The sequence below is a fragment of the Lepisosteus platostomus genome, chromosome 3, assembly GCF_059453375.1.
Source record: "Lepisosteus platostomus isolate fLepPlt1 chromosome 3, fLepPlt1.hap1, whole genome shotgun sequence".
NCBI lineage: Eukaryota > Metazoa > Chordata > Actinopteri > Semionotiformes > Lepisosteidae > Lepisosteus > Lepisosteus platostomus.
Genome location: NC_142613.1, coordinates 51,339,765 through 51,365,478, shown reverse-complemented (window position 1 = coordinate 51,365,478; position 25,714 = coordinate 51,339,765). Strand labels below are relative to the sequence as shown.

The 25,714-nt window shown below is 53.8% G+C and overlaps 2 protein-coding genes across 13 annotated transcripts in view; one reads left to right on the top strand and one right to left on the bottom strand.

The window, feature by feature from the left end:
* Positions 1-1,255: 1,255 nt before the first annotated feature.
* LOC148675061 (uncharacterized) lies at positions 1,256-14,369 on the top strand. 2 transcript variants are annotated; one of them, XR_015935434.1, is made up of 3 exons: positions 1,256-4,356; positions 5,318-5,402; positions 14,106-14,157. XR_015935434.1 is itself a non-coding variant. In XM_088625989.1 (2 exons), the coding sequence occupies exons 1-2, from the start codon at positions 1,562-1,564 to the stop codon at positions 14,224-14,226; spliced, it is 2,916 nt and encodes a 971-aa protein (XP_088482115.1). In that variant the 5' UTR covers positions 1,262-1,561; the 3' UTR covers positions 14,227-14,369. The 2 variants fall into 2 exon arrangements, 1 of the variants encoding a protein (XP_088482115.1); XM_088625989.1 differs by lacking the exon at positions 5,318-5,402 and having other exon boundaries at positions 1,262-4,356; positions 14,106-14,369.
* A 2,455-nt stretch (positions 14,370-16,824) lies between these two features.
* Positions 16,825-25,714, bottom strand: part of LOC148675060 (uncharacterized) — a 42,728-nt gene continuing 33,838 nt past the window's right edge. For 10 of the 11 annotated variants that reach the window (XM_088625978.1, XM_088625980.1, XM_088625977.1 and 7 more), the window contains 4 exons: positions 23,242-23,440; positions 21,480-21,696; positions 19,240-19,326; positions 16,825-18,146 (listed from right to left, as the gene is read on the bottom strand). In XM_088625978.1, coding sequence (XP_088482104.1) covers positions 17,797-18,146; positions 19,240-19,326; positions 21,480-21,696; positions 23,242-23,440 — 853 coding nt within the window. In that variant the 3' untranslated portion in view covers positions 16,825-17,796. Of the gene's footprint in view, positions 18,147-19,239; positions 19,327-19,456; positions 19,567-21,479; positions 21,697-23,241; positions 23,441-25,714 lie in introns of those variants that run through there. The other variant, XM_088625988.1, reaches the window with a different exon arrangement.

The following is a 25,714-nucleotide window of genomic DNA, read 5'->3' as shown; positions in this document are numbered from 1 at the left end:
AAAGGCTGGCGCGCCCTCTAGAGGAGGGATGACGACTGTGACAGGGAGTCGGGGAATGAGATACAGAGAGTGAGGAGGGCCACAAGGTCCTGCTGAGCCCAGAGAAGAGCCCCCTCAGCCAGCTGGTCCTGAGGCTCACTGACACCACCCAGCCTCAGGACAGCACTGCTAGAGCAACACTAATCAAAATCAACCACATCACAACACAAACCACACAACACCACCTCACCCACTGGGACACACACACAACACAGCACAAACTGGAATGATGAAGGACCCTAACACACAATACAACACAAACTGGTGCTACAGAACCCTAAATAGACAATACACACTAGCGGAGTCTTACCACACAGACAGACCTGACACAGACAGACCTGGCTCTCTAGAGAGGACAGGCTCAGTGACCACAGCCTGGCCATAGAAACTGGACATAAACAGACCTGGCTGCCCAGAGAGGACAGGCTGTGCTCCCACTGCCAGCAGGGAGAAACAGAGATAGAGGTGCACTTTCTGCTGCACTCTGGGATTAGACATCCTTCTCTAAAATAAGAATTTTGATCCCAAAATTCCCATACCTGTCAGAATCAACAGCTCTTGGTCCTACTGGGGGAAGAAAATCAGTAAAGCTACAGCTCTGTGTGTGATCTCCTGTCACAGCCAGAGGAAGAGTGAACCTGTCTCTCAGTAATAATAGTAACAGTACTCTGTGTGTCCAGTGCTCTGTGGTCAGGCAGTCCCACCCCTTGCCCCCCTCTTCCCTCTATCAAGGTCACCAGAGGACAGAAGCAGATTCCAATAATCCCCAGGCAGGACCTGTCAGATCTGTCACTCTGGAGTCCCAGGTCCACACACAGGGGGGCAGCAGAGACAGCACACACCTACAACCCTTCACGCAGTGCTCACCGCACCCTGAGTCCGGACGCAGGGGGGCAGCAGAGACAGCACACACCTACAACCCTTCACGCAGTGCTGCCGCACCCTGAGTCCAGACACAGGGGGCAGCAGAGACAGCACACACCTACAACCCTTCACGCAGCGCGCAGGTTCCCGAGCGGGAGGGGAACAGAAGTGGGGGTGGACAGCGCTCGGAACGAGCCCAGGGACCGGCCGGAGCCCCGATCTGGAGACAGGAAGGAAGCTGTCCGCAGAGCGGCCCTGGAGCTCAGTGAAGTGGGGGGGCTGCGATGACACCCCGTGCGCTCCTTAACGATCGCGGATGACTGCTCCTCATGGCGTGAGGCCCAGCAGCCCCAGCGTGAGCTATAAAAAGCCACCTCAGCGTCAGGGCTGATTACCTCGATGAGCTTAAGGTCTTGCGTGTGTGTGTGTGTGTCTGCGCGCGTGTGTGTGTGTGTGTGTGCTGGACATCTGTGAGCGTACGAGCGAGCCGGCCAGTCCTGCCTCATCCTCGCTCCCGGAGAGGTAAGAGCCATTCCCGCGGAGACTCGAGTGGGCCTGGATTTCTCCCGTCTCCCTGAGGACAGCGCGGCACCCGGGCGGCACCTGACCATGACAGGCGCCGCGGCCGGGTAAGACCCCCCCATCTCGATCGGCGCTCATGGGCTGCTCCCCGTCCCGGAGCGGCTCCCTCCGGGGGGGCCGGACGCTGCAGCCGGGCCCCCTGGAGAGCACGGCGGAGTCCCCGTCCGACTCGCCCGGCCCGGGGGACACCGACGGAGAGGGGGGCCCCCCTGCCCCCTCAGAGGACCCGCAGGGCGGGACGACGCCCCCCCCGGCCCGGGCTGCGTCCTCGGAGTCAGCGTGCCCGGAGAGAGAGGGAGAGGACGGGCCGGGCAGGAAGGGCGCCAGGCGGCCGCGGAGGGGCAGGGCGGCGAGGCAAGGCAAGAAGGAGAAGGGGGCGCCCCCCCGCGGGCAGAAGGTGGACTTCCCGGAGCCGCTGGTCCGAGCGCACCGGGCCGCCTACGCCTACCTGAACCCCAGCGTCTCCCGGTACGAGGCCCTGCTGGGGCTGCTGGAGCAGGCGGCCCAGACCCAGCAGGCCCTGCAGCCCATGGCCTGCTTCCTGGCGCTGCGCTACGAGGAGCTGAACCGCGCGCTGGAGGACATGGCCCGCGGCGGCGAGCGGCTGCTGGAGGAGAGCGGGGAGCAGCTGGCCTGGCCCCCCGGCAGCCCCGAGCCCCCCGACCTGCTGCAGCAGCTGCTCCAGTACACCCTGCAGCGGCTGCGGGCGCTGGGCGGCACGGCGGGGGCGCTGGGGGACGCCGCGCTGCAGGATGCCGCCGACTACTTCGGCTCGCTGGCCGAGCTGCTGGAGGAGAAGCTGCGGGCCAAGCAGGCGCTGGAGGGGAGGCTGGGCCGGGTGCTGGCCCGCCTGGAGGCCGCCGCGGTCCGGACGCCCGGCCCCCCGGACTCCGCCCTGCAGTCCGAGGACAGCGGCCTCGGGGCGGACAGCGAGTCGCTGGCGGGGCCCCGGGCCCCCCGCGGCCCCCGGCCGGCCCGCCTGGGCAGCAGCCCGTCCCTGAGCTCCCTGGACTCCAGCTGCCCCCCGGCCCACCCCGCCGCCGCCGCCGAACTGGGGTCCGAGGGCCGCGAGGAGGAGGAGGAGGAGGAGGAGGAGGAGGAGGAAGAGGAGGAGGAAGGCCAGCGGGACGGCGAGGGCGGGCCGCGGCGCCCCCCCCCTCCCCCGGCCGGGCCCAGCCCGGAGGCGCCCCGGCTGGCACCCAAGCGCCTGGAGAACCCCGAGAACGAGGAGATGACGCTGCGGGTGAAGGACGCCATGAGCGGGAGGATCCGCTTCGTGCCGGCCCCCCAGCGCCGCGAGCCCGGGGGGGGCGCCCCCGCCTGGCCGGAGGAGGGCGAGCGGCCGGCGCGGAGGCCGCAGACGGCGGCGGGGGCGGGGGGCCGGAGAGGGGCGGGCCGGCAGCGGCGGTCCCGCTCGGCGGAGTCCCTGCGCGGCCAGGCCGAGGACCCCACCCTGCTGCAGCTGCAGCGGACGCAGAAGGAGCTGAGCCGCCGGCTGGACAGGATGAGGGGGGCCCCCCCCTCCCGGGACCCGAGCAGGAGGAGGGGGGAGGAGCGCGAGAGGAAGGAGCCCCCCGACAGCAGCCCCCCGCCTCCCCCGGCCCCGCGGCCCCCCGCCTCCCAGCGGGGCAGGACGGCGGTGCAGAGGCTGATCGACACCTTCAGCCAGGGCGCCCCCCAGAGCCTGGCCCCCCTGCGGGGCGCGCGCGGGGGTGGGGTACCCGTCCTCCTGGACCTGTCCAGCCTGCCTCCGCCCCCGCCGGAGGTCCTGATGGACACCTCCTTCCGGGGCTCCCCGGCGCCCCCCGGGGGCGAGGCCGAGGCCGGAGCCCACCCCCCCACCCGGGGACGCTGCCCTGCCCCCCAGAAAGCCGGGGTGACACAGAGGCTCCGGGCCTACTTGAGCTCGGTGCCGGTGCTGCCCAATCGGGCCGGCCCGCGCCGCGAGGCCCTCAGCCTGTCCCCGGCGCGCCCCGGCAGGAAGGTGGGACCCCGGAGCGGCTCCCAGGACTCCCAGGACCCCCAGGACCCCCAGGACCCCCAGCCCAAGGCCGGGCCGGAGGAGCAGGAGGCAGCCAGCTTGTACAGGACGGCCCGAAAGATCATCCACCTGCGCCACAACGCCGACTCCCCCCCGGCCGCAGGGCGGGAGAGGAGAGGGGGGGCCCCTCCGCCTGCCCCTGCCCCGGCCCCAGCGCACAGGCCCCCCTGCGGACCCCAGGCCCCCGGCCGGGCTCGGCTCCTGCCCTCCACCCCCGCCAACCCCTCCAACCCGCCCGCCCTGCACAGGAGGCTGCCCAGCCCCCCCGTCTTCCGGAGCCAGCCCGCGCCCCCTCCGCCCGCCGGCCCCCCGGCTCCCCAGATCCCCCCCGGCCCCCCGCAGGGCCCCAGGAGGCTGCCCAGCCCTCCCCAGTGGAAACAAGCTGCCAGCACCCCCTCTTCCGGGAGAGACGTCGCCCCCAGTTCCGCCTGCCTCTCTGCCGGTCTGGCTCAGGCTCCCTCCCCTCCGGCCTCCCCGCGCACAAGCTGCAGGCGGCCACCAGGGGGCAGCAGCGAGGGGCTCGCCCCCTCCTCCCGCGTGCTCAGCAACGCCCGCTCTGTCTTCTGCCCCGCCTCCGCCTCGCTGTTCGAGGCCCAGCCGGCCCCCGCGCCCCAGGCCTGGCCCCCCCCGGGGGCCTGTGTGCTGCCCCGGCCCTGGGGGGGGCGGCCGTCGCGGGGCAGGCTGCCCCTGGGGGCGACACACAGCCCGCAGCCCTTCGTCAAGAGGAGCCACTCGGACAGGCGGCCCAGCCTCACCCTGCAGCCGCGGCCTCCCCTCTCCCCCAGCGGCTCGGTGAGCTCCGGGAGCGAGCCGGCCATCAGCACCCAGGGGTGAGTCTGCAGCCCTCTGGCTGTCCTTGTACACCGTCTGCCTCTCGATTCCCACACCTGTCTCTCTCACCTTCTACACCGTCTGTCTCTCGATTCCCACACCTGTCTCTCTCTCACCGTCTACACCTGTCTGTCTCTCGATTCCCACACCTGTCTCTCTCACCTTCTACACCGTCTGCCTCTTAATTCCCACACCTGTCTCTCTCTCACCTTCTACACCGTCTGCCTCTCGATTCCCATACCTGTCTCTCTCTCACCTTCTACACTGTCTGCCTCTCGATTCCAATACCTGTCTCTCTCACCTTCTACACCCGTCTGCCTCTCGATTCCCACACCTGTCTCTCTCTCAGATTCTACACCCGTCTGCCTCTCGATTCCCATACCTGTCTCTCTCTCACCTTCTACACTGTCTGCCTCTCGATTCCAATACCTGTCTCTCTCACCTTCTACACCCGTCTGCCTCTCGATTCCCACACCTGTCTCTCTCTCAGATTCTACACCCGTCTGCCTCTCGATTCCCACACCTGTCTCCCTCTCAGATTCTACACCCGTCTGCCTCTCGATTCCCACACCTGTCTCTCTCTCAGATTCTACACCTCTCACCTTCTACACCTGTCTCTCTCTCAGACCTGTCTCTTCTTCTTACCTACTATGTGGCTCTCCCCATTTGCTGTCTTTGATTCTGTGTCTCTGTACCTATCCATGTGTATCTGTGTCTCTGTACCTGCCACTGTGTCATTGTGTCTCTGAACCTGACACAGTGTCTATCTGTACCTGCCACTGTGTCACTGTGTGTCACTGTCTCTGTTTACTCTCTCTCTCTGCCTGTCACTGCGTGTCTTTGGATTTAGCTGTATTGAGTACTCAGATAGTTTCACCAGTGTATGAGAGTGATGCCTAAATAGTAACGACTAGCACAACACATTTGGAGACATTGACAGGCTCTCTCTCTGTTCCTCAGGCTGTGACAGGAGATCAGACACTGGGCTGCAGCTCTATTGAGTTTCCTCCCCCAGTAGGACTGGGAGCTGTTCTGATTCTGGCAGGTGTGCGAATTCTGGGATTAGATTTGTTATTTTAGGGGACAGTGCTCAGCCAGCTGTGCAGTACTGCTTCCAGCACAGCAGAAAGAGCATCTTTTTCTTGGCTTAAAACACCAAGGCAGACCCCCCCTCTATCCTTCTCCCTGTCTGTCTCTAGACTCTGCCATGCGGTCTGCATCCGGCCTGGGTGACGCAGTCAGCCTGTGTTCCTTTCTCAGGGAATATAAATAAGGATGTCCTACGCAATTATCTCCACACTTGGACATGATCCTGTGCAGCTCATAATCCGCGTCTTTCAAAGACTGGAGTGCGGACAGAGAGTGGAAAGGGAGAAGTTGCATTGAAATACTTGGGGTGCACACGCACTGCAATACAGGATGGCTCAATTCCATTCAATTCAATTCAAGGTGCTTTATTGGCATGACCGATGGGGACAATCAGTGTTGCCAAAGCAGATGAAAGTAATGATATTTACATTAAACAAAACAAAACAAAAATAGAAGTAAAATAAAAATCTACAGACATATTACAGACATTTACAACAAAGACATATTCTAAAATATTGACATCAAAAACAAAAACGTTTTTGCTAAGCTGCGCGGCTGTCAAAAATGACGGAAAATCCAAATTCTGAAACCACACTTTCTACGTGCTAAACTTCTTCGTTTCTATCTTTAAAACTAAAGGAAATAACAAGTTTAGCCAAACTTTACTGGTAATTGTCATGCTCACATGAAAAGTAGTCACTAATTGCATATGTTATACGTCATTTCAAAAGCAGGTTGAAAAAAAGCATTGCCACAAAATTGAAACCCATTCACACTAGATGCATTGAAAATACCTGTTAACTGGTACATGATGTGATTCTGACTGACTGGGAGTCTTTTGTGGACTTGTTTGAACACAGTTCTTTAAAGCAGGGATTTGGAAATTTCTTCCAAAAGTGTCCTGGGTAGGGTTAGGGTTTGGGTTGCAACAACACTCAGACATTTTCTAATGCATCTGCCATGCTTTAGGACGTATTTGCAGTGCAGGAAAGGTGTTGTTTTGTTGTTTCCTCGAAAAACAAATTTCGACCAATTTTCACGTTTTTGCTAAGCTGCGCGCGGCTGTCAAAAATGACGGAAAATCCAAATTCTGAAAACACACTTAATACGTGCTAAACTTATTCGTTTCTATCTTTAAAACTAAAGGAAATAACAAATTTAGCCAAACTTTACTGGTAATTGTCATGCTCACATGAAAAGTAGTCACTAATTGCATATGTTATACGTCATTTCAAAAGCAGGTTGAAAAAAAGCATTGCCACAAAATTGAAACCCATTCACACTAGATGCATTGAAAATACCTGTTAACTGGTACATGACATGATTCTGACTGACTGGGAGTGTTTTGTGGACTTGTTTGAACACAGTTCTTTAAAGCAGGGATTTGGAAATTTCTTCCAAAAGTGTCGTGGAGGGTCAGCATGGGGCCATCTGAGAAACAAGCTGCTGGGACAGCAGCTCTTCCTGGCTGGGTTGCCAGGAACAGGCAGAGTTTCTAGGAATCTGGCGTGACAAGTGTTCGGTCTTAACACCTGTGTCAGACAGGCGCTCTGCCGCTCTCTCCCAGTGGGTGTGTCCCACTCATGACTCCACTCAAGCGCGTTGTGACCAGCTGCACTGGACACTCTGCAGCCTGCCGGTGGGACAGCGCTCTCTGCTCGGCCCCAGCTCCAGGGTTGTTAACTGCAGATGGTGCTGTTAGAAACAGGGCCAGCGCTCTCGCTGGGGACGGGTTTGGCAGCACTAGGCTGTGTCGGCAAGGCTTGTGTGTCTTTCAAAGTGCAGCTACATTCAACTTTATTTGTCATTATACTTACACGGGTGCATAGTACAGTGACAAGTGTTTCTCATTAGTCGCTCGGGTGCAGTATATAAAAAGAACAGAAGACAAGACGATAGACAGTAACGCAATAACAATAACAGTGTAATAACATAACAGTGTAATCAAAACTGCGCAAATACGCATACAGAGAAAAAATATAACAGGACAAAAACAGTGCAAAAGTAATTCAGGGAACAGTGCAAAAATAATCCGGCGATTCATAAATATCACAGCTAGTTCAGTTTTAAGTACAATTTCGGCTTACATTCAGTTGTCGTGCGTGTAGTGGTGTTGGAGTACAGTCATCCTGGGTACAGGAAGAAGTGAGGAGAGATCATAGTATGATGGGAGGCAGTGGGTGGCGTCACCAGCTTGACGGCTCTGGGGAAGAAGCTATTTTGGAGTCTAGTTGTGTGCGACTGGAGTGACCGGAACCTTCTGCCAGATGGCAGGGGGACAAACAAGTTATGACTGGGGTGAGTGGGGTCAGACATAATTTTGGTGGCTTTTATCAGACTCCTGGTGTTGTAGATTTCCTGGATGGATGGTAAGGCACTGCCGGTGATGTGTTGGGCAGTTTTGACCACCCGCTGCAGGGCCTTACGGTCAGGTGTGGTGCAGTTGCCGTACCAGACTGTGATGCAGCTGGTCAGTATGCTCTCCACTGTACATCTGTAGAAGTTGGTGAGGATCAGTGGATGTAGGCGTATTTTCTTCAGCCTTCTCAGGAAGTACAGCCGCTGTTGTGCCTTCTTGATGAGACTGGAGGTGTTCAGTTTCCATGTAAGGTCCTTAGAGATGTGAACATCTAGGAATTTGAAGTTATTCACCATCTCCACCGCAGACCCTTCTATGTAGATGGGGGAGTGAACTTTTCCTTGTCTCCTGAAGTCAACAATCAGCTCTTTGGTTTTGCTGATGTTGAGACATAGGTTGTTGGTTCAGCACCAGTCTGCGAGTTGTTTTATCTCCTCCCTGTAGCCAGTCTCATCGTTGTCAGTGATCAGGCCCACGACTGTGGTATCGTCAGCATACTTGATGATGGTGTTTATGCTGAACTTGGCAGTACAGTTGTGGGTGAACAGGGAGCAAAGCAGTGGGCTGAGCACACAGCCTTGGTGGGCACCGGTGTTAAGGGTGAGTGTGTTGGAGGTGAGGTTGCCAATCCTGACAGCCTGGGGTCTGCTGGTGAGGAAGTCTAGGATCCAGCTACAGAGGGTGGGATCTAAACCAAGAGCCCTGAGTTTGGTAGCAAGTTTTATGGATATGATGGTGTTAAATGCTGAGCTAAAGTCAATGAATAGCATTCTTGTATAGGTGTTCCTTTTATCCAGGTGGGTTAGTGTGGTGTGTAAAGCTATAGAGATTGCATCCTCCGTGGAGCGGTTTGTGCGATAGGCAAACTGGAGAGGATCAAGTGGTTTTGGAAAGCTGGCTTTAATGTGTGGAATAAGTAGTCAAAGCACTTCATTATGATGGGGGTGAGTGCTATAGGGCGGTAGTCGTTCAGGCATGCGGGGGCTGATTTTTTCGGTACTGGCACGATGGTGGTCGTCTTGAAGCAGCTAGGTACAGTGGCCTGGGCCAAGGACAGGTTGAAGACGTCAGTACAGACATCAGGTATGTGCCAGGCACATGTTCTGAGTACCAGGCCAGGGATACCATCAGGTCCAGCAGCTTTTTGTGTGTTCACTCTACTTAGTGATTTCCACACATCTAGCCTGGATAGTGTGGGGGGTGGGGTGGCAGGGGACTCGGCGGTCCAGGTGGTTGGTTCAGGGTTATGAGCTTCGAAGCGTGCGTAGAAGCTAAATAGACAACCTGCTAAATAGCCAACCTGCAGCTCCTTTAGCAAATCACCTGTAATGGCTACATGGACACACAGGGTTCACTGTATTCAGCATACTGCACTACTTGTATATATTGAATACACCATGGACACATAGCAGCTCTACTCATATTGAGTTTTAATCCGTTTCTATTACATCTATTATTATGTAACCTTATTTTCGTAACCTTAATTTTGTGCTTTTTGTGTTTTTGTGATTTTTGTGATTTCTGTGATTCTTGTAGTTTTTGTGAGCTCGCGGAAAAGACATTTCATTGCCAGCAACTACTGCTGCACGCCGTCCTGTTGTGGATTTCATAAATAAACTCTGATTTGATTTGATTTGATTTGAGAAGGTGTTAAGCTTGTTTGGGAGGGAGGGGTCAGTAGCGCTTACAGGGCTTGTTTTGCTCTTGTAAGTTGTGATTGTATTTGTTTCTTGCCACATGCCTCGTGGGCTAGCGTTGGTGTTGTAGTGGGGTTCTCTCTGGGATTTGTACTGGTTCTTGGCAGATTTTATGCCAGCTCTTAATTTTTTTCCTTGCCACTCTCAATTCTTCCTCATTACCAGATTTGAAGGCTGCGTCACGCGCTTTGAGCAGGGAGCGGATCTCAGTGTTCATCCAGGGTTTTTGATCTGGGAGTTTGCGTATCTTTTTAACGCTTGCCACATCATCAGCACATTTGCTGATGTAGCTGGTGACTGCTGATGCATACATGTCGATATTGGTGTGGGATCCGTGGGTAGCCGGATCTTTGAACACACTCCAGTCTGTGCACTCAAAACAGTCCTGAAGCATTGATTCTGCCTGGATCATAACTGGGAGAAGCCCAGCCACTCTGACACCCTGATTCACAGAGGCTTCAGAGACTAATGAACACAGAGGCTCAACTCCAAAGTTCCCTGTGTGAAAATAACTCTCGCTGCACTGTTGCACATTTAGATAATAATAATAATTATTATAATAATTACTTACACTTATATAGCGCTTTTCTGGACACTCCACTCAAAGCGCTTTACAGGTAATGGGGATCCCCTCCACCACCACCAATGTGCAGCCCCACCTGGATGATGCGACGGCAGCCATAGTGCGCCAGAACACTCACCACACACCAGCTCTCAGTGGGGAGGAGAGCAGAGTAATGTAGCCAGTTCATAGAGGGGGATTATTAGGAGGCCATGATTGGTAAGGGCCAATGGGAAAATTGGCCAGGACGCCAGGGTTACACCCCTACTCTTTTTGAGAAACGCCCTGGGATTTTTAATGACCACAGAGAGTCAGGACCTCAGTTTTACGTCTCATCCGAAGGATGTTTTACAGTATAGTGTCCCCGTCACTATACTGGGGCATTAGGACCCACATGGACCGCAGGGTGAGCGCCCCCTGCTGGCCCCACTAACACCTCTTCCAGCAGCAACCTTAGTTTTTCCCAGGAGGTCTCCCATCCAGGTACTGACCAGGCTCACACCTGCTGAGCTTCAGTGGGTTGCCAGTTGTGAGTTGCAGGGTGATATTGCTGCTGACAGATACTGTCCCTAGAGGAGAGTAAGTAACTGCCACTCAGCTGAGAGGCCATCGAGTAACTCCTGAGTCAGGACACGCTGGAGTGTACTGTACTCTCTGTGTACTCACTCCTCTACTCTACAGAGCAGAACATTCAGTAACTCCTGAGTCAGGACACACTGGAGTCATTGAATGTTCTCTGATTTTCCCAGAACACTGTTGCTTCCTCTTTGCTGTAAAAATGCTGTTATACCTGTTTAATAATCTATCATCTTCAAACTTCATCTCCTCACTAACCTTTTTGTTCTTAAGCACCTGGGCTGTTATCATTGAACCTTCTGGTTCCTCTTAATACTCCAAAACGTGATTCACAAGAAGCACAAATCTTTTATTTGTGTAAAACATCTAACTCTTGTCAAATTCATCTAACCTCTATCACTGGATGTGCTACTTTAAGATGGGCTTAAGGTGTAATTCTGCACTGTAATGTATAAAACATTATTATTTACAACAAGAGCTACAGCCCTGGAAAAGTAGAAGAGTCCTGTTACAATAGGAGCTACAGTCCCAGTGCAGTAGAACAGTCCTGTTACAATAGGGGCTACAGTCCCAGTACAGTAGAACAGTCCTGTTACAATAGGGGCTACAGTCCCAGTGCAGTAGAACAGTCCTGTTACAATAGGAGCTACAGTCCCAGTACAGGAGAACAATCTGTTACAATAGGGGCTACAGTCCCAGTACAGTAGAACAGTCCTGTTACAATAGGGGCTACAGTCCCAGCACAGTAGAAAAGTCCTGTTACAATATGAGCTACAGTCTCAGTACAGTACAGTAGGAGCTACAATCCCAGTACAGTAGATCAGTCCTGTTATAGTTGGAGCAACAGTCCCAGTACAGTAGAACAGTCCTGTTACAATAGGGGCTACAGTCCCAGTGCAGTAGAACAGTCCTGTTACAATAGGAGCTACATTCCCAGTACAGTAGAACAGTCCTGTTACAATAGGAGCTACATTCCCAGTACAGTAGAACAGTCTGTTACAATAGGAGCTACAGTCCCAGTACAGTAGAACAGTCCTGTTACAATAGGGGCTACAGTCCCAGTACAGTAGAACAGTCCTGCTACAGTAGGAGCTACAGTCCCATTACAGTAGAACAGTCCTGTTACAATAGGAGCTACAGTCCCAGTACAGTAGAACAGTCCTGTTACAATAGGAGCTACAGTCCCAGTACAGTAGAACAGTCCTGTTACAACAGGGGCTACAGTCCCAGTGCAGTAGATCAGTCATGTTACAATAGGAGCTACAGTCCCAGTGCAGTAGAACAGTCCTGTTACAATAGGAGCTACAGTCCCAGTGCAGTAGAACAGTCCTGTTACAACAGGGGCTACAGTCCCAGTACAGTAGAACAGTCTTGTTACAATAGGAGCTACAGTCCCAGTAGAATCCTTTTACAACATGGGGTTGCAGTACCAGTATAGCAGAACATTAATTTCCAAGACGCAAGAACATTTTCAAGAATAATAGGAATAAAATCTGGAAACAGCACAACATTTACAATTGACAAGTAAAAACAGAGGTTCTGGTTCCTTGTTATATGTGCCAAAATGCCTGCAAGTTAAATAAATAAAATCCTGTCCCCGCCTATGAATGTAAACAAGCACTGTGTAAATCTATCTTTTGCAAAAATGTACAATAAATCCAACTTCCTTCCAGCTTTCAGGCTAGGGATAAAAATACCCTGCACCAGTTACGATAAAGACACATCCCACAGTGACCTCCTGTCACAGTCTCATAGCCAGACCCACAGTGACCTCCTGACACAGCCAGAGTCACAGTGACCTCCTGACACAGCCAGGGTCACAGTGACCTCCTGTTACAGTCTCATAGCCAGAGTCACAGTGACCTCCTGACACAGCCAGGGTCACAGTGACCTCCTGTTACAGTCTCATAGCCAGAGTCACAGTGACCTCCTGACACTGCCAGAGTTACAGCGACCTCCTGACACTGCCAGAGTCACAGTGACCTCCTGACACAGCCAGAGTCACAGTGACCTCCTGACACAGTCTCACAACCAGAGTCACAGAGTACTGTGTGAGAAGAGAGTGAAGATCTAGATCAGAGTGGACAGTACTCTGTGGAGTGGAAGAGGAACTATATCAGTGTGGGCAGAACTCTGGGAGGAGGAAGTGAGGTGCTAGATCAGTGTGGCAGTAGTCAGTGAAGAGGAAGTGAGGTGCTAGATCAGTGTGGGCAGAACTCTGGGAGGAGGAAGTGAGGTGCTAGATCAGTGTGGCGGTACTCTGTGAAGAGGAAGTGAGTTGCTAGATCAGTGTGGGTAGTACTCTGTGAGGAGGAAGCGAGGTTTTAGATCAGTGTGGGCAGTACTATTTGAGAAGGAAGTGATGATGTAGATCAGAGTGGCCAGTACTCTGTGAAGATGAAGTGAGTTGCTAGATCAGTGTGGCAGTACTCTGTGAAGAGGAAGTGAGTTGCTAGATCAGTGTGGGTAGTACTCTGTGAAGAGGAAGTGAAGCTAGATATGTGGGCAGAACTCTGTGAGGAGGAAGTGAGCTGCTAGATCAGTGTGGGCAGTACTATTTGAGAAGGAAGTGATGATGTAGATCAGTGTGCCAGTACTCTGTGAGGAGGAAGTGAGCTGCTAGATCAGTGTGGGCAGTACTATTTGAGAAGGAAGTGATGATGTAGATCAGTGTGGCAGTACTCTGTGAGGAGGAAGTGAGCTGCTAGATCAGTGTGGGCAGTACTATTTGAGAAGGAAGTGATGATGTAGATCAGAGTGGCCAGTACTCTGTGAAGAGGAAGTGAGGTTCTGGATCAGAGTGGCCAGTACTCTGTGAGGAGGAAGTGAGGTGCTAGATTAGTGTGGGTAGTACTCTGTGAAGAGGAAGTAAAGTTCTCGCTCCAATGCACAAGGCGTGTGGAGGTCTTCACATCAGCACCAGACAGAGTGTCAGTGCAAACTCTCGCATGAGCCCTTAAGGTGGCATTTTTTAGAAGTACTTCTCTGCTCCTGAGAGCTATGATGAGGAATCCTGTGCCCTTCTTATTTACTCTGGGACAGGGTTCCCATCCAGGACTAGTGAGCCCCAGTCCTGTTTCTAAAGATTGGGCACACCTGCAAGGCATTAATCCATTAAGCAGGCTTAAGAGAACTCTGGTCCTAGAGCACTGAAGGGTTCACACATTGTGTCCATAATTCAGATCAGCTTCTTCATTAATCACAATGAAATTGTTCCAGGCCTTTAAAAATCAATTATGTTATGGGGGTCTAAGAAGGCAGTCACCCTGGAGCGCCCCAGGACCCGGGTGGGAGACCCCCACTCTAGCAGCCAACTAGAGCAGTGCGAACCTGAGAGAGACTATCAGCAGTCCTGCCTGTCCTAATCCCCTGCAGATTAGCCCTGTCAGTGGACAATCCCATTATCAACCTGCCCTACTTCAATAATCCGGCCCCTAATCGGCTTGTGTCTTCACCCCCCCCCAGCCTGGAGGAGGGGCCTGCCTGCGCCAGGGAGCCGTGGGACAGCCAGCACCAATCAGAGCTCAGGACCAGCCGCTCCGCCTCCCACCCGGAGCTGTGCATCGTGGGTCAGGCGCTGCAGTGAGGGCCGGGGGAGCAGATCGGCGCTGGGATTAGGAGTGTTTTTCTCTCCCAGGAGGAGAAAGGCTAATTCCCTCCAAGCGGATTCACCTCTGGCACCCCTTCCCTTCCTGGAACAGCAGCTGCTCTTTTCTGAACTGTTTTTTATATTCCTCCAATCAGAAGAAACAGTGACCAGAAACAACAGTGTTCCACCGGACGGCGGTTTACAGAGTTTGGCTTGTTTTCCAGCCTGTGTTAGACTTCAGCACTCGAAACATCCCTTCGCCAACCTGCTAATCTGTTGCCTTGTGCAGCACCTTCTGCACATGGCTTTTTATCCCAAATCTCGTGACGCTGGCAGCTCATGGGCACTGACCGATCAGCTGCCATCCTGCGGCTGGCCTGGATGGTTGCTCTCCAGAGGAAGGCATGACTGGTCTGGCTCTGTCCCCAAGATCGCACAGGACAACGCTGTCCGGCTTTCCCAGAGACACCCTGGGGTCAAAGGGCATGACACAGCTCACGCCTGGTAAAGACATTAAAGCAGGCTCCTGCAGGCAGAGCTCTTACAGGTACCCCCCTTTACCAAAGAGGCGCTCCGTCCTGTAATCTCAGGATAGCGGGGGTCCCGGTCACCCCACCTCTTCAGGAGACAGCAGCAGACACGCCCCCCTGTCCTTCGCCAGACTGACAGCCACACCACACTCACGAGCTACAGGTCTGAGAGTGAAAGACGTGGAGTGATCCGATATTGTCCTACAGGACTGTCAGACCCCCTTCCCATTCCCAGCCTGCACTCCCACTCCGCTGTCAGGAAGGGAATCAGTATCATCCGCCTTTTTCTAATATCTGAATTTTCTGTGTTTGTTTTTACTTGAATTTTGCAACCCAAGCCAATTTTTTTTTCCGGGACGTGGAGCTGAAAAGTCTGGAATCCCAGCGGCTGGAAACAGAAGCATTGTCCCGAGGGCGCTGGGACCAGTCTGGGCTTCAGGGAGCTGCTGGTGGCCAGAGCGCCAGGAAGGAGGAGGGAGCAGTCATTGTCTGGTCTGAATTGGCTGACATCAAGGCTGAGGACAGAACCGCTTGCAGGCCAGGCCCGAAGCCCGCGGTGCGACTGGCCGGGCCTGGAGCAGACTCTAGCCCCTCTCCCCTCGATGCTCTGGGACAGGAGCAGTCCCTCGCCTGCGTCCTGCCTGTCTTTACAATTCGGCTCTGTATGTTTTTATACTTTTGTTCTCAATAAAAGTGCAAGTCTTCACAGACCAGCGTGTCCGTGTCATGAGCTCTGCTGGAGTCAAAATCAGAACCAGAATCGAAATCTTGTCCCTTTCCACAGAGAGGGACAGCACAGTCACACAGAGACAGCACACACACTGAGAGAGACAGCACAGTCAGGCTGAGAGAGACAGCACACACACACTGAGACAGCACAGTCACACAGAGACAGCACATACACTGAGAGAGACAGCACAGTCACGCTGAGAGAGACAGCACAGTCACGCTGAGAGAGACAGCACACACACTGAGACAGCACAGTCACACTGAGAGACAGCACAGTCATGCTGAGAGAGACAGCACAGTCACGCTGAGAGAGACAGCACACACACTGAGACAGCACAGTCACACTGAGAGACAGCACAGTCATGCTGAGAGAGACAGCACAGTCACGCTGAAAGAGACAGCACACACACTGAGAGAGACAGCACACATACTCAGAGAGCAGGTGCACACACAGAGACATAACACACACACACAGAGAGACAACACACACAGACTGCACACACACACACACAGAGACAGCACACAGAGAGAGACAGCACACACACTGAGAAAGACAGCACACACACTGAAAGAACACAGCACACACACTGAGACAGCGCACACACACTCAGAGACAGCAAACAAACTAGGACAGAGCACACACACTGAGAGAGCATACACACACTAAAAGAAACAGCACACACACTCAGACACAGCACACACACAGGGACAGCATACACACACACAGAGTACACACAAACAAATAGAGAGCTCTCACACACACTACAGAGCTGACACACAGAGAGCAGACACACAGACAAACCCAACACATGAGAGCACACACACACACACACACACACACACACACACACACACACACACACACACACACACACACACACACACACACAGAGAGAGCACTCACACAGAGAGGAGACACACACAGAGAGCTGACAGAGAGACAGCATATGCACAATCAGAGCAGACACACACACAGAAAACACAAGCAGAACATATAGAAGTGACACAACACAAGCACATAGACACAGGGCACGTACATGCACACACAGAACCGGCACATGGAGAGCACACTCACACAGATAATACACACACATACAGTACAAAACATATGCACAGAGAGAGAGAGCACACACATGTACACACACAGAGACCACACACGTACACAGAGAGAGAGAAAATGAGAGGAGGTAAATACTGCTGTGTCTCATTCATAACTGTGCTCATTGTGGAGCTCTTTAACAACACACAAGAGGAAACACACAGTACCATCTGTTCACACTGCAGCTTCATTTCACTTACATCCAGTTACAGCATTAATTACAACAAATTCTGAAAACAGATTCTTAAGCATTTAATAGAAATGTACCAGCATGTGCGTGTATACATTATCTTCAGCTCGCCACAGTCCCAGGACACTGTAAGGAGCTCACAGGGACATGGCTGTGTTTTAAAGAAGAGATGGAGTCTAGTGAGCAGCTGTTATCTCAGTCCGAGGGCTGGTGACAAAAAAATCAGGGCTCTGTGCTCAGACTAACACACAGGGCTCCTGTTCTCAAACTTAGACCTCACTGGGCTCATCCTGCTGTCGTGAAGAAGGGTTAAAAACTTTTTCTTCACTGTTAGATACTGGAAGTGGAGCACAGAGCTCTGTATCCCTGACTCCTCTCTGACTCTCTCAGCCCTGTGGAGCACAGAGCTCTGCATCCCTGACTCCTCCCAGACTCTCTCAGCCCTGTGGAGCACAGAGCTCTGCATCCCTGACTCCTCTCAGACTCTCTCAGCCCTGTGGAGCACAGAGCTCTGTATCCCTGACTCCTCCCAGACTCTCTCAGCCCTGTGGAGAACAGAGCTCTGTATCCCTGACTCCTCTCAGACTCTCTCAGCCCTGTGGTGCACAGAGCTCTGTATCCCTGACTCCTCTCAGACTCTCTCAGCCCTGTGGAGCACAGAGCTCTGTATCCCTGACTCCTCTCAGACTCTCTCAGCCCTGTAGAGCACAGAGCTCTGTATCCCTGACTCCTCTCAGACTCTCTCAGCCCTGTGGAGCACAGAGCTCTGTATCCCTGACTCCTCTCAGACTCTCTCAGCCCTGTGGTGCACAGAGCTCTGTATCCCTGACTCCTCCCAGACTCTCTCAGCCCTGTGGAGCACAGAGCTCTGCATCCCTGACTCCTATCAGGCTCTCTCAGCCCTGTGGAGCACAGAGCTCTGTATCCCTGACTCCTCTCAGACTCTCTCAGCCCTGTGGAGCACAGAGCTCTGTATCCCTGACTCCTTCTTCTCCTCATCTCCCCTCACTGTTTCCGTCTCACCCTACTGTCTCCTCCATCTGTCCTGCAGGTCCATGTCCGTCCTCCCTCTCATCTCCACTGGTCCTGTCCTCCCTGTCTCCGCCAGCCCCCTCATCTCTATGTGGACAGGGGCCCAGTATCTCCTGCAGGGCGTCCCGCTGGGCAGGGGGGCGGCTCTCTGCGCTGGCCTGCAGTCTGTCTGGCAGCGTGTCCTGGAGGCCTCGTGCCAGCCTGCCCAGCGCCCCCCGCCACGCCCGGCCCCCACCAGCGCCGCCACTTGTCAGCTGACCGATCAGGTGCCAGAGAGCCGGGAGGGCGTGGCGCTCGACCACGGAGGGCTTGAGCCGAGCCAGGGAGCGCACCAGGACTGTGGGAGAGAGAGGGGCATGGTCACACGCTGCACTGGCACACACGTGGCCTCACGGCAGCTCCAGTACCCAGCTGGCACGGGGTGTCAGACCACGGTGGTCTTGGGAAATGGGGCTCAGAATTCCTGCTTCCACAGGAAGGGCAACCGGGCTGCTACTGTGTACTGGGCCAGAATTCCCCCCTGCGCGGCTCAGAGTACCCCCCTGCACGGCCCGGAGTACCCCCACTGCGCGGCTCTGAGTACCCCCACTGCGCGGCCCGGAGTACCCCCACTGCGCGGCTCTGAGTACCCCCACTGCGCGGCCCGGAGTACCCCCCCTGCGCGGCTCTGAGTACCCTCCTGCACGGCCCGGAGTACCCCCACTGCGCGGCTCTGAGTACCCCCACTGCGCGGCCCTGAGTACCCCCACTGCGCGGCTCTGAGTACCCCCACTGCGCGGCCCGGAGTACCCCCCCTGCGCGGCTCTGAGTACCCTCCTGCACGGCCCGGAGTACCCCCACTGAACGGCTTGGAGTACCCCTCTGCCCGGCCCGGAGTACCCCCACTGCGCGGCTCTGAGTACCCCCACTGTGCGGCCCGGTGTACCCCCACTGCGCGGCTCTGAGTACCCCCACTGCGCGGCCCTGAGTACCCCCACTGAACGGCTTGGAGTACCCCTCTGCCCGGCCCGGAGTACCCCCACTGCGCGGCTCTGAGTACCCCCACTGTGCGGCCCGGTGTACCCCCACTGCGCGGCTCTGAGTACCCCCACTGCGCGGCCCTGAGTACCCCCACTGAACGGCTTGGAGTACCCCTCTGCCCGGCCCAGAGTACCCCCCTGCGCGGCCCGGAGTACCCCCCTGTGCGGCCCGGAGTACCCCCACTGCGCGGCCTGGAGTACCCCAACTGCGCGGCTCAGGGTACCCCCCTGTACAGCCCGGAGTACCCCCACTGCGCGGCTCAGGGTGCCCCCCTGTACAGCCCGGAGTACCCCCACTGCGCAGCTCAGGGTGCCCCCCTGTGGAGCCCGGAGTACGGGATGTCAATCTTATCATTCCATTTCTCTAACAATGGGTTCTCTAGCAATGAAATCATTCCGTCATTCCCTCACCTGCCAGTCTCTCAGTCACCTCCTGGATGGCTCTGCCACTGCTATACTGCACCCTGCTGGCCAGGGGCTGCAACAGCAACGCATTGTCTGTAAGCACAGAGGAGAGAAACCGATTTATTCCCCAGAGTCGTGTCTCTCACCAGCCCAGGCGAACAGTCGTGTCCCAGCCTGTCTCCATGGAAGGGTCTCCAATGTGGATCTCCATCCTGCATGGTTTTTTCTTAGTCAGTACCTAGTGCTCGCAGGCTGCTTCTTGTGAACAGCTTTTGGCTTGAGTCCTGCCAGCTGCAGGTTCGACAGGGAGACCGCAGACTGGTCTGGCCCTGGCTGAGAGAGTGAGGCAGACACACGCAGAGAAAGATGGAGTGAGAGACGGAGACGGCCTGTCAGACCTGCTGAGTTATCCCACCCTCCGCTGCCCCAGTGCCCAGTGCTCAGCTGGTCATTGTGAAACAGGAACCACTTCACACAGCTTCACAACCATTGTCAGACTGACAATTACTTCATCTGGGAGTTCTGACCTAGTAATGAGGGCATTGATGGAGAAGGCACTCAGGGCTTTCTATACCATTACAAGGAGACTCCATAACCCCCCATAAAAATCTATCTGTGAATATCTGAAAGTGGAATCCAACCCATTGCTCTATACAGCAGTGAAGTGTGGGGTCCCCTCACAGACCAGGATTACACTAACTGGGACAAACACTCCATAGAAACTGCACCCAGAGGTCTGTATAAACATCCTCCATGTGCAGAGAAAACCTCCTAACAATGTGTTCAGGACGAATAACGCCGATACCCACTACTAATCAGCATACAGAAGAGCAATCAAGTACTGGTTACTGCTGAGAAACAGTGACCAGCATCCCTCCCCCCACAAGGCCCTGCTGAGCCCAGAGAAGAGCCCCCTCAGCCAGCTGGTCCTGAGGCTCACTGACACCAGCCTGCTGTTACGGATTCGGTACGAGGGACCGAACCAATGAGTGAACCCACTTGCAGGAGCGAACAAAGCCAAGCCGTAATCCAAAAGCAAGCCGTAATCGTAGGAACGAGCCGAGAGTCCAGGGGAAGCCAGATATCCGAAAGGGAACGAGTACCGAAGCCGAAGCGTGATCCGAAGTCGTAGACAGTAGAGCAATCCGATAATCCAGGGGTAGCCAGTGATCCGAAACAGAGCGTAAGTAACCAAGCCAAGCCGAGATCCGAAAAGACGAAGTCCAAAGGGAAAAACCGCAAACCGAAAGCCAAGACGAACACAGGGTAGAAGTAGGAGTGGCGCAACCAGGAAGCTCGAAAGGAAAAACCAATACTGAGCAAAGAGGTAGGGAAGGACAGGTGTTTAAGTAGGATGAGACGGGGGTGTGGTGGTGAATGGGAAAACTGATAGGTGAACTGATGGATAGGGGCTACGCCTACTTCTGCCTCCTCCGTTGCCGGGAGGCAGGGATCGTAACACCAGCCTCAGGACAGCACGGCTAGAGCACCACGAATCAAAATCAACCACATCACAACACCACCTCACCCACTGGGACACACACAACACAACACAAACTGGAATGATGCAGGACTCTAAACACACAACTCACACGAGCTGAGTATCTGACCAGAGTAAGAGACAGCAAAGAGAAACAGAGCAAAGTTCAGACGAAGTACAGGCTCATGATCACACTGTCAGCAGACAGAGACTGTCTGAGCAACAGTGAGTCTGTCTCCCAATAATGCTCAATATGTTTACAGTATATGTAAATATTTTATGACATGTGTCTGTTGTAAATGGCTGTAGATTTTATTTTACTTTTATTTTATGTTTTGTTCCATGTTAATTTTATTATTTTTATCTGCTTTGGCAACACTGATTGTACCCATCGGTCATGCTAATAAAGCACCTTGAATTGAATTGAATTGAATTGAGACACTGATCACAGTGGGAGACCAGACAGAGAGACACTGACCACTGTAAGAGTCCAGACAGAGAGACACTGACCACTGTAAGAGACCAGACAGAGAGACACTGACCACTGTAAGAGTCCAGACAGAGAGACACTGACCACAGAGGGAGATGAGACAGAGAGACACTGACCACAGTGGAAGACCAGACAGAGAGACAGTGACCACTTTAAGAGTCCAGACAGGGAGACAGTGACCACAGTGGGAGACCAGACAGAGAGACACTGACCACTGTAAGAGTCCAGATAGAGAGACACTGACCACAGTGGGAGACCAGACAGAGAGACACTGACCACAGTGGGAGATGAGACAGTCCAGTAGGGTGGCCGCAGCAGGGGCAGTTCCAGGATGTTTGGCGTTCAGGTTGTCAACAGCAGCAGTTGCCAGGTGCGACAGGAGAGGATTGAGGCTGTTGCCTAGCAATGGCGTGATCTGGCTGGCCATGTCCAGAGCTTGGAGACACACCTTCCTGTTAGGGTCCTGGAGCCTCGGGCCAAACCAGTCCCATACCTGCGCAGTCAACCCATTGATCATTAATCCCTTCTCCTACTGATGAGTCAACACCCGGCTGTTCCCACTTCATGTACTGTCTCCCTTGCTGCCTTCATATACCTCATATCCTACACCTCCCAGTGTCTCTGTCCTCACATACCCCCTGTCCTACACCTCCCAGTATCTCTGTCCTCATATACCCCCTGTCCTACACCTCCCAGTATCTCTGTCCTCATATACCCCCTGTCCTACACCTCCCAGTGTCTCTGTCCTCACATACCCCCTGTCCTACACCTCCCAGTGTCTCTGTCCTCATATACCCCCTGTCCTACACCTCCCAGTGTCTCTGTCCTCACATACCCCCTGTCCTACACCTCCCAGTATCTCTGTCCTCATATACCCTCTGTCCTACACCTCCCAGTGTCTCTGTCTTCATATACCCCCTGTCCTACACCTCCCAGTATCTCTGTCCTCACATACCCCCTGTCCTACACCTCCCAGTGTCTCTGTCCTCCTGTCCTACACCTCCCAGTGTCTCTGTCCTCACATACCCCCTGTCCTACACCTCCAAGTGTATCTGCCCCCCTGTCCTACACCTCCCAGTGTCTCTGTCTTCATATACCCCCTGTCCTACACCTCCCAGTATCTCTATCCTCCTGTCCTACACCTCCTAGTGTCTCTATCCTCATATACCCCTTGTCCTAAACCTCCCAGTGTCTATATCCTCCTGTCCTACACCTCCCAGTGTATCTGCCCCCCTGTCCTACACCTCCCAGTGTCTCTGTCTTCATATACCCCCTGTCCTACACCTCCCAGTATCTCTGTCCTCATATACCCCTTGTCCTAAACCTCCCAGTGTCTATATCCTCCTGTCCTACACCTCCCAGTGTCTCTGTCCTCACATACCCCCTGTCCTACACCTCCCAGTATCTCTGTCCTCATATACCCCCTGTCCTACACCTCCCAGTATCTCTGTCCTCATATACCCCCTGTCCTACACCTCCCAGTGTCTCTATCCTCCTGTCCTACACCTCCCAGTGTCTCTGTCCTCACATACCCCCTGTCCTACACCTCCCAGTATCTCTGTCCTCATATACCCCCTGTCCTAAACCTCCCAGTGTCTCTATCCTCCTGTCCTAAAACTCCCAGTGTCTCTGTCCTCACATACCCCCTGTCCTACACCTCCCAGTATCTCTGTCCTCATATACCCCCTGTCCTACACCTCCCAGTATCTCTGTCCTCATATACCCCCTGTCCTACACCTCCCAGTGTCTCTGCCCCCCTGTCCTACACCTCCCAGTGTCTCTGTCCTCTGTCCTACACCTCCCAGTTTCTCTCTCTCCCCCTATCCTTAACCTCCCAGTGTCTCTCTCTCCCCCTGTCCTACACCTCCCAGTGTCCCTCTCTCTCCCTGTCCTACACCTCCCAGTGTCCCTCTCTCCCCCTGTCCTACACCTCCCAGTGTCCCTCTCTCTCCCTGTCCTACACCTCCCAGTGTCCCTCTCTCTCCCTGTCCTACAGCTCCCAGTGTCTCTGTCCCCCCAGTGTCTCCCTCTCCCTCACCTTGGTGATGTTGGCTGTGACGAGCAGGGGGTGCTGGGTGCACAGCTCCAGCAGCAGGGCGACCCCTCTGGCCCGCGGGGCATGTCCCTGCGCAGTCAGCAGGGCCTGCAGCTCCTTCAGCCTCTCACCCCGCTGCAGTGAGCGCAGCACCGCGGCCCGGAGCCGCGGCCCGGGGAGGAGCTGCTCTCCAGGGCCCTGCCTGGGAAGAGACAGGCGTCACAGGCGCTGCGGGCCAGGCTGGGGTGAGCCTTGTTTGTGCTCTCACTCTGCCCATGGGGAATTGACTTTCCATTCAGGCCCTTTAGAACTGTAATTTGAGCTTTGAAAATTTTGGAAATTAAGCAATATTTCAAAATTTTAAGGTCACTTAAATCTGGTAAATTTTACTCAAGCCTGGTACTCCAGATACATACAAGAAATATGAGTTGTGTGCAAACAATAACAGGACTGTTCTACTGTACTGGGACTGTAGCTCCTATTATAACAGGACTGTTCTACTACACTGGGACTGTAGCCCCTATTGTAACAGGACTGTTCTACTGTACTGGGACTGTAGCTCCTATTGTAACAGGACTGATCTACTGTACTGGGACTGTAGCTCCTATTGTAACAGGACTGTTCTACTGTACTGGGACTGTAGCTCCTATTGTAACAGGACTGTTCTACTGTACTGGGACTGCAGCCCCTATTGTAACAGGACTGTTCTACTGTACTGGGACTGTAGCCCCTATTGTAACAGGACTGTTCTACTGTACTGGGACTGTAGCCCCTATTGTAACAGGACTGATCTACTGTACTGGGACTGTAGCGCCTATTGTAACAGGACAGTTCTACTGCACTGGGACTGTAGCCCCTATTGTAACAGGACTGATCTACTGTACTGGGACTGTAGCTCCTATTGTAACAGGACTGATCTACTGTACTGGGACTGTAGCGCCTATTGTAACAGGACAGTTCTACTGCACTGGGACTGTAGCCCCTATTGTAACAGGACTGATCTACTGTACTGGGACTGTAGCGCCTATTGTAACAGGACAGTTCTACTGCACTGGGACTGTAGCCCCTATTGTAACAGGACTGATCTACTGTACTGGGACTGTAGCGCCTATTGTAACAGGACAGTTCTACTGCACTGGGACTGTAGCTCCTATTGTAACAGGACTGATCTACTGAACTGGTACTGTAGCCCCTATTGTAACAGGACTGTTCTACTGTACTGGGACTGTAGCTCCTATTGTAACAGGACTGATCTACTGCACTGGGACTGTAGCTTCTATTGTAACAGGACTGTTCTACTGCACTGGGACTGTAGCTCCTATTGTAACAGGACTGTTCTACTGTACTGGGACTGTAGCTCCTACTGTAACAGGACTGATCTACTGAACTGGTACTGTAGCCCCTATTGTAACAGGACTGATCTACTGAACTGGGACTGTAGCTTCTATTGTAACAGACTGTTCTACTGCACTGGGACTGTAGCTCCTACTGTAACAGGACTGTTCTACTGTACTGGGACTGTAGCTCCTATTGTAACAGGACTGTTCTACTGCACTGGGACTGTAGCTCCTATTGTAACAGGACTGTTCTACTGTACTGGGACTGTAGCCCCTATTGTAACAGGACTGATCTACTGCACTGGGACTGTAGCTCCTATTGTAACAGGACTGTTCTACTGTACTGGGACTGTAGCTCCTATTGTAACAGGACTGATCTACTGTACTGGGACTGTAGCTCCTATTGTAACAGACTGTTCTACTGTACTGGGACTGTAGCTCCTATTGTAACAGGACTGTTCTACTGTACTGGGACTGTAGCTCCTATTGTAACAGGACTGTTCTACTGTACTGGGACTGTAGCTCCTATTGTAACAGGACTGATCTACTGCACTGGGACTGTAGCTTCTATTGTAACAGGACTGTTCTACTGTACTGGGACTGTAGCTCCTATTGTAACAGGACTGATCTACTGTACTGGGACTGTAGCTCCTACTGTAACAGGACTGATCTACTGAACTGGGACTGTAGCTTCTATTGTAACAGACTGTTCTACTGCACTGGGACTGTAGCTCCTACTGTAACAGGACTGTTCTACTGTACTGGGACTGTAGCTCCTACTGTAACAGGACTGTTCTACTGTACTGAGACTGTAGCTCATATTGTAACAGGACTGTTCTACTGTACTGGGACTGTAGCCCCTATTGTAACAGGACTGATCTACTGCACTGGGACTGTAGCTCCTATTGTAACAGGACTGTTCTACTGTACTGGGACTGTAGCTCCTATTGTAACAGGACTGATCTACTGTACTGGGACTGTAGCTCCTATTGTAACAGACTGTTCTACTGCACTGTGACTGTAGCTCCTATTGTAACAGGACTGTTCTACTGTACTGGGACTGTAGCTCCTATTGTAACAGACTGTTCTACTGCACTGGGACTGTAGCTCCTATTGTAACAGGACTGTTCTACTGTACT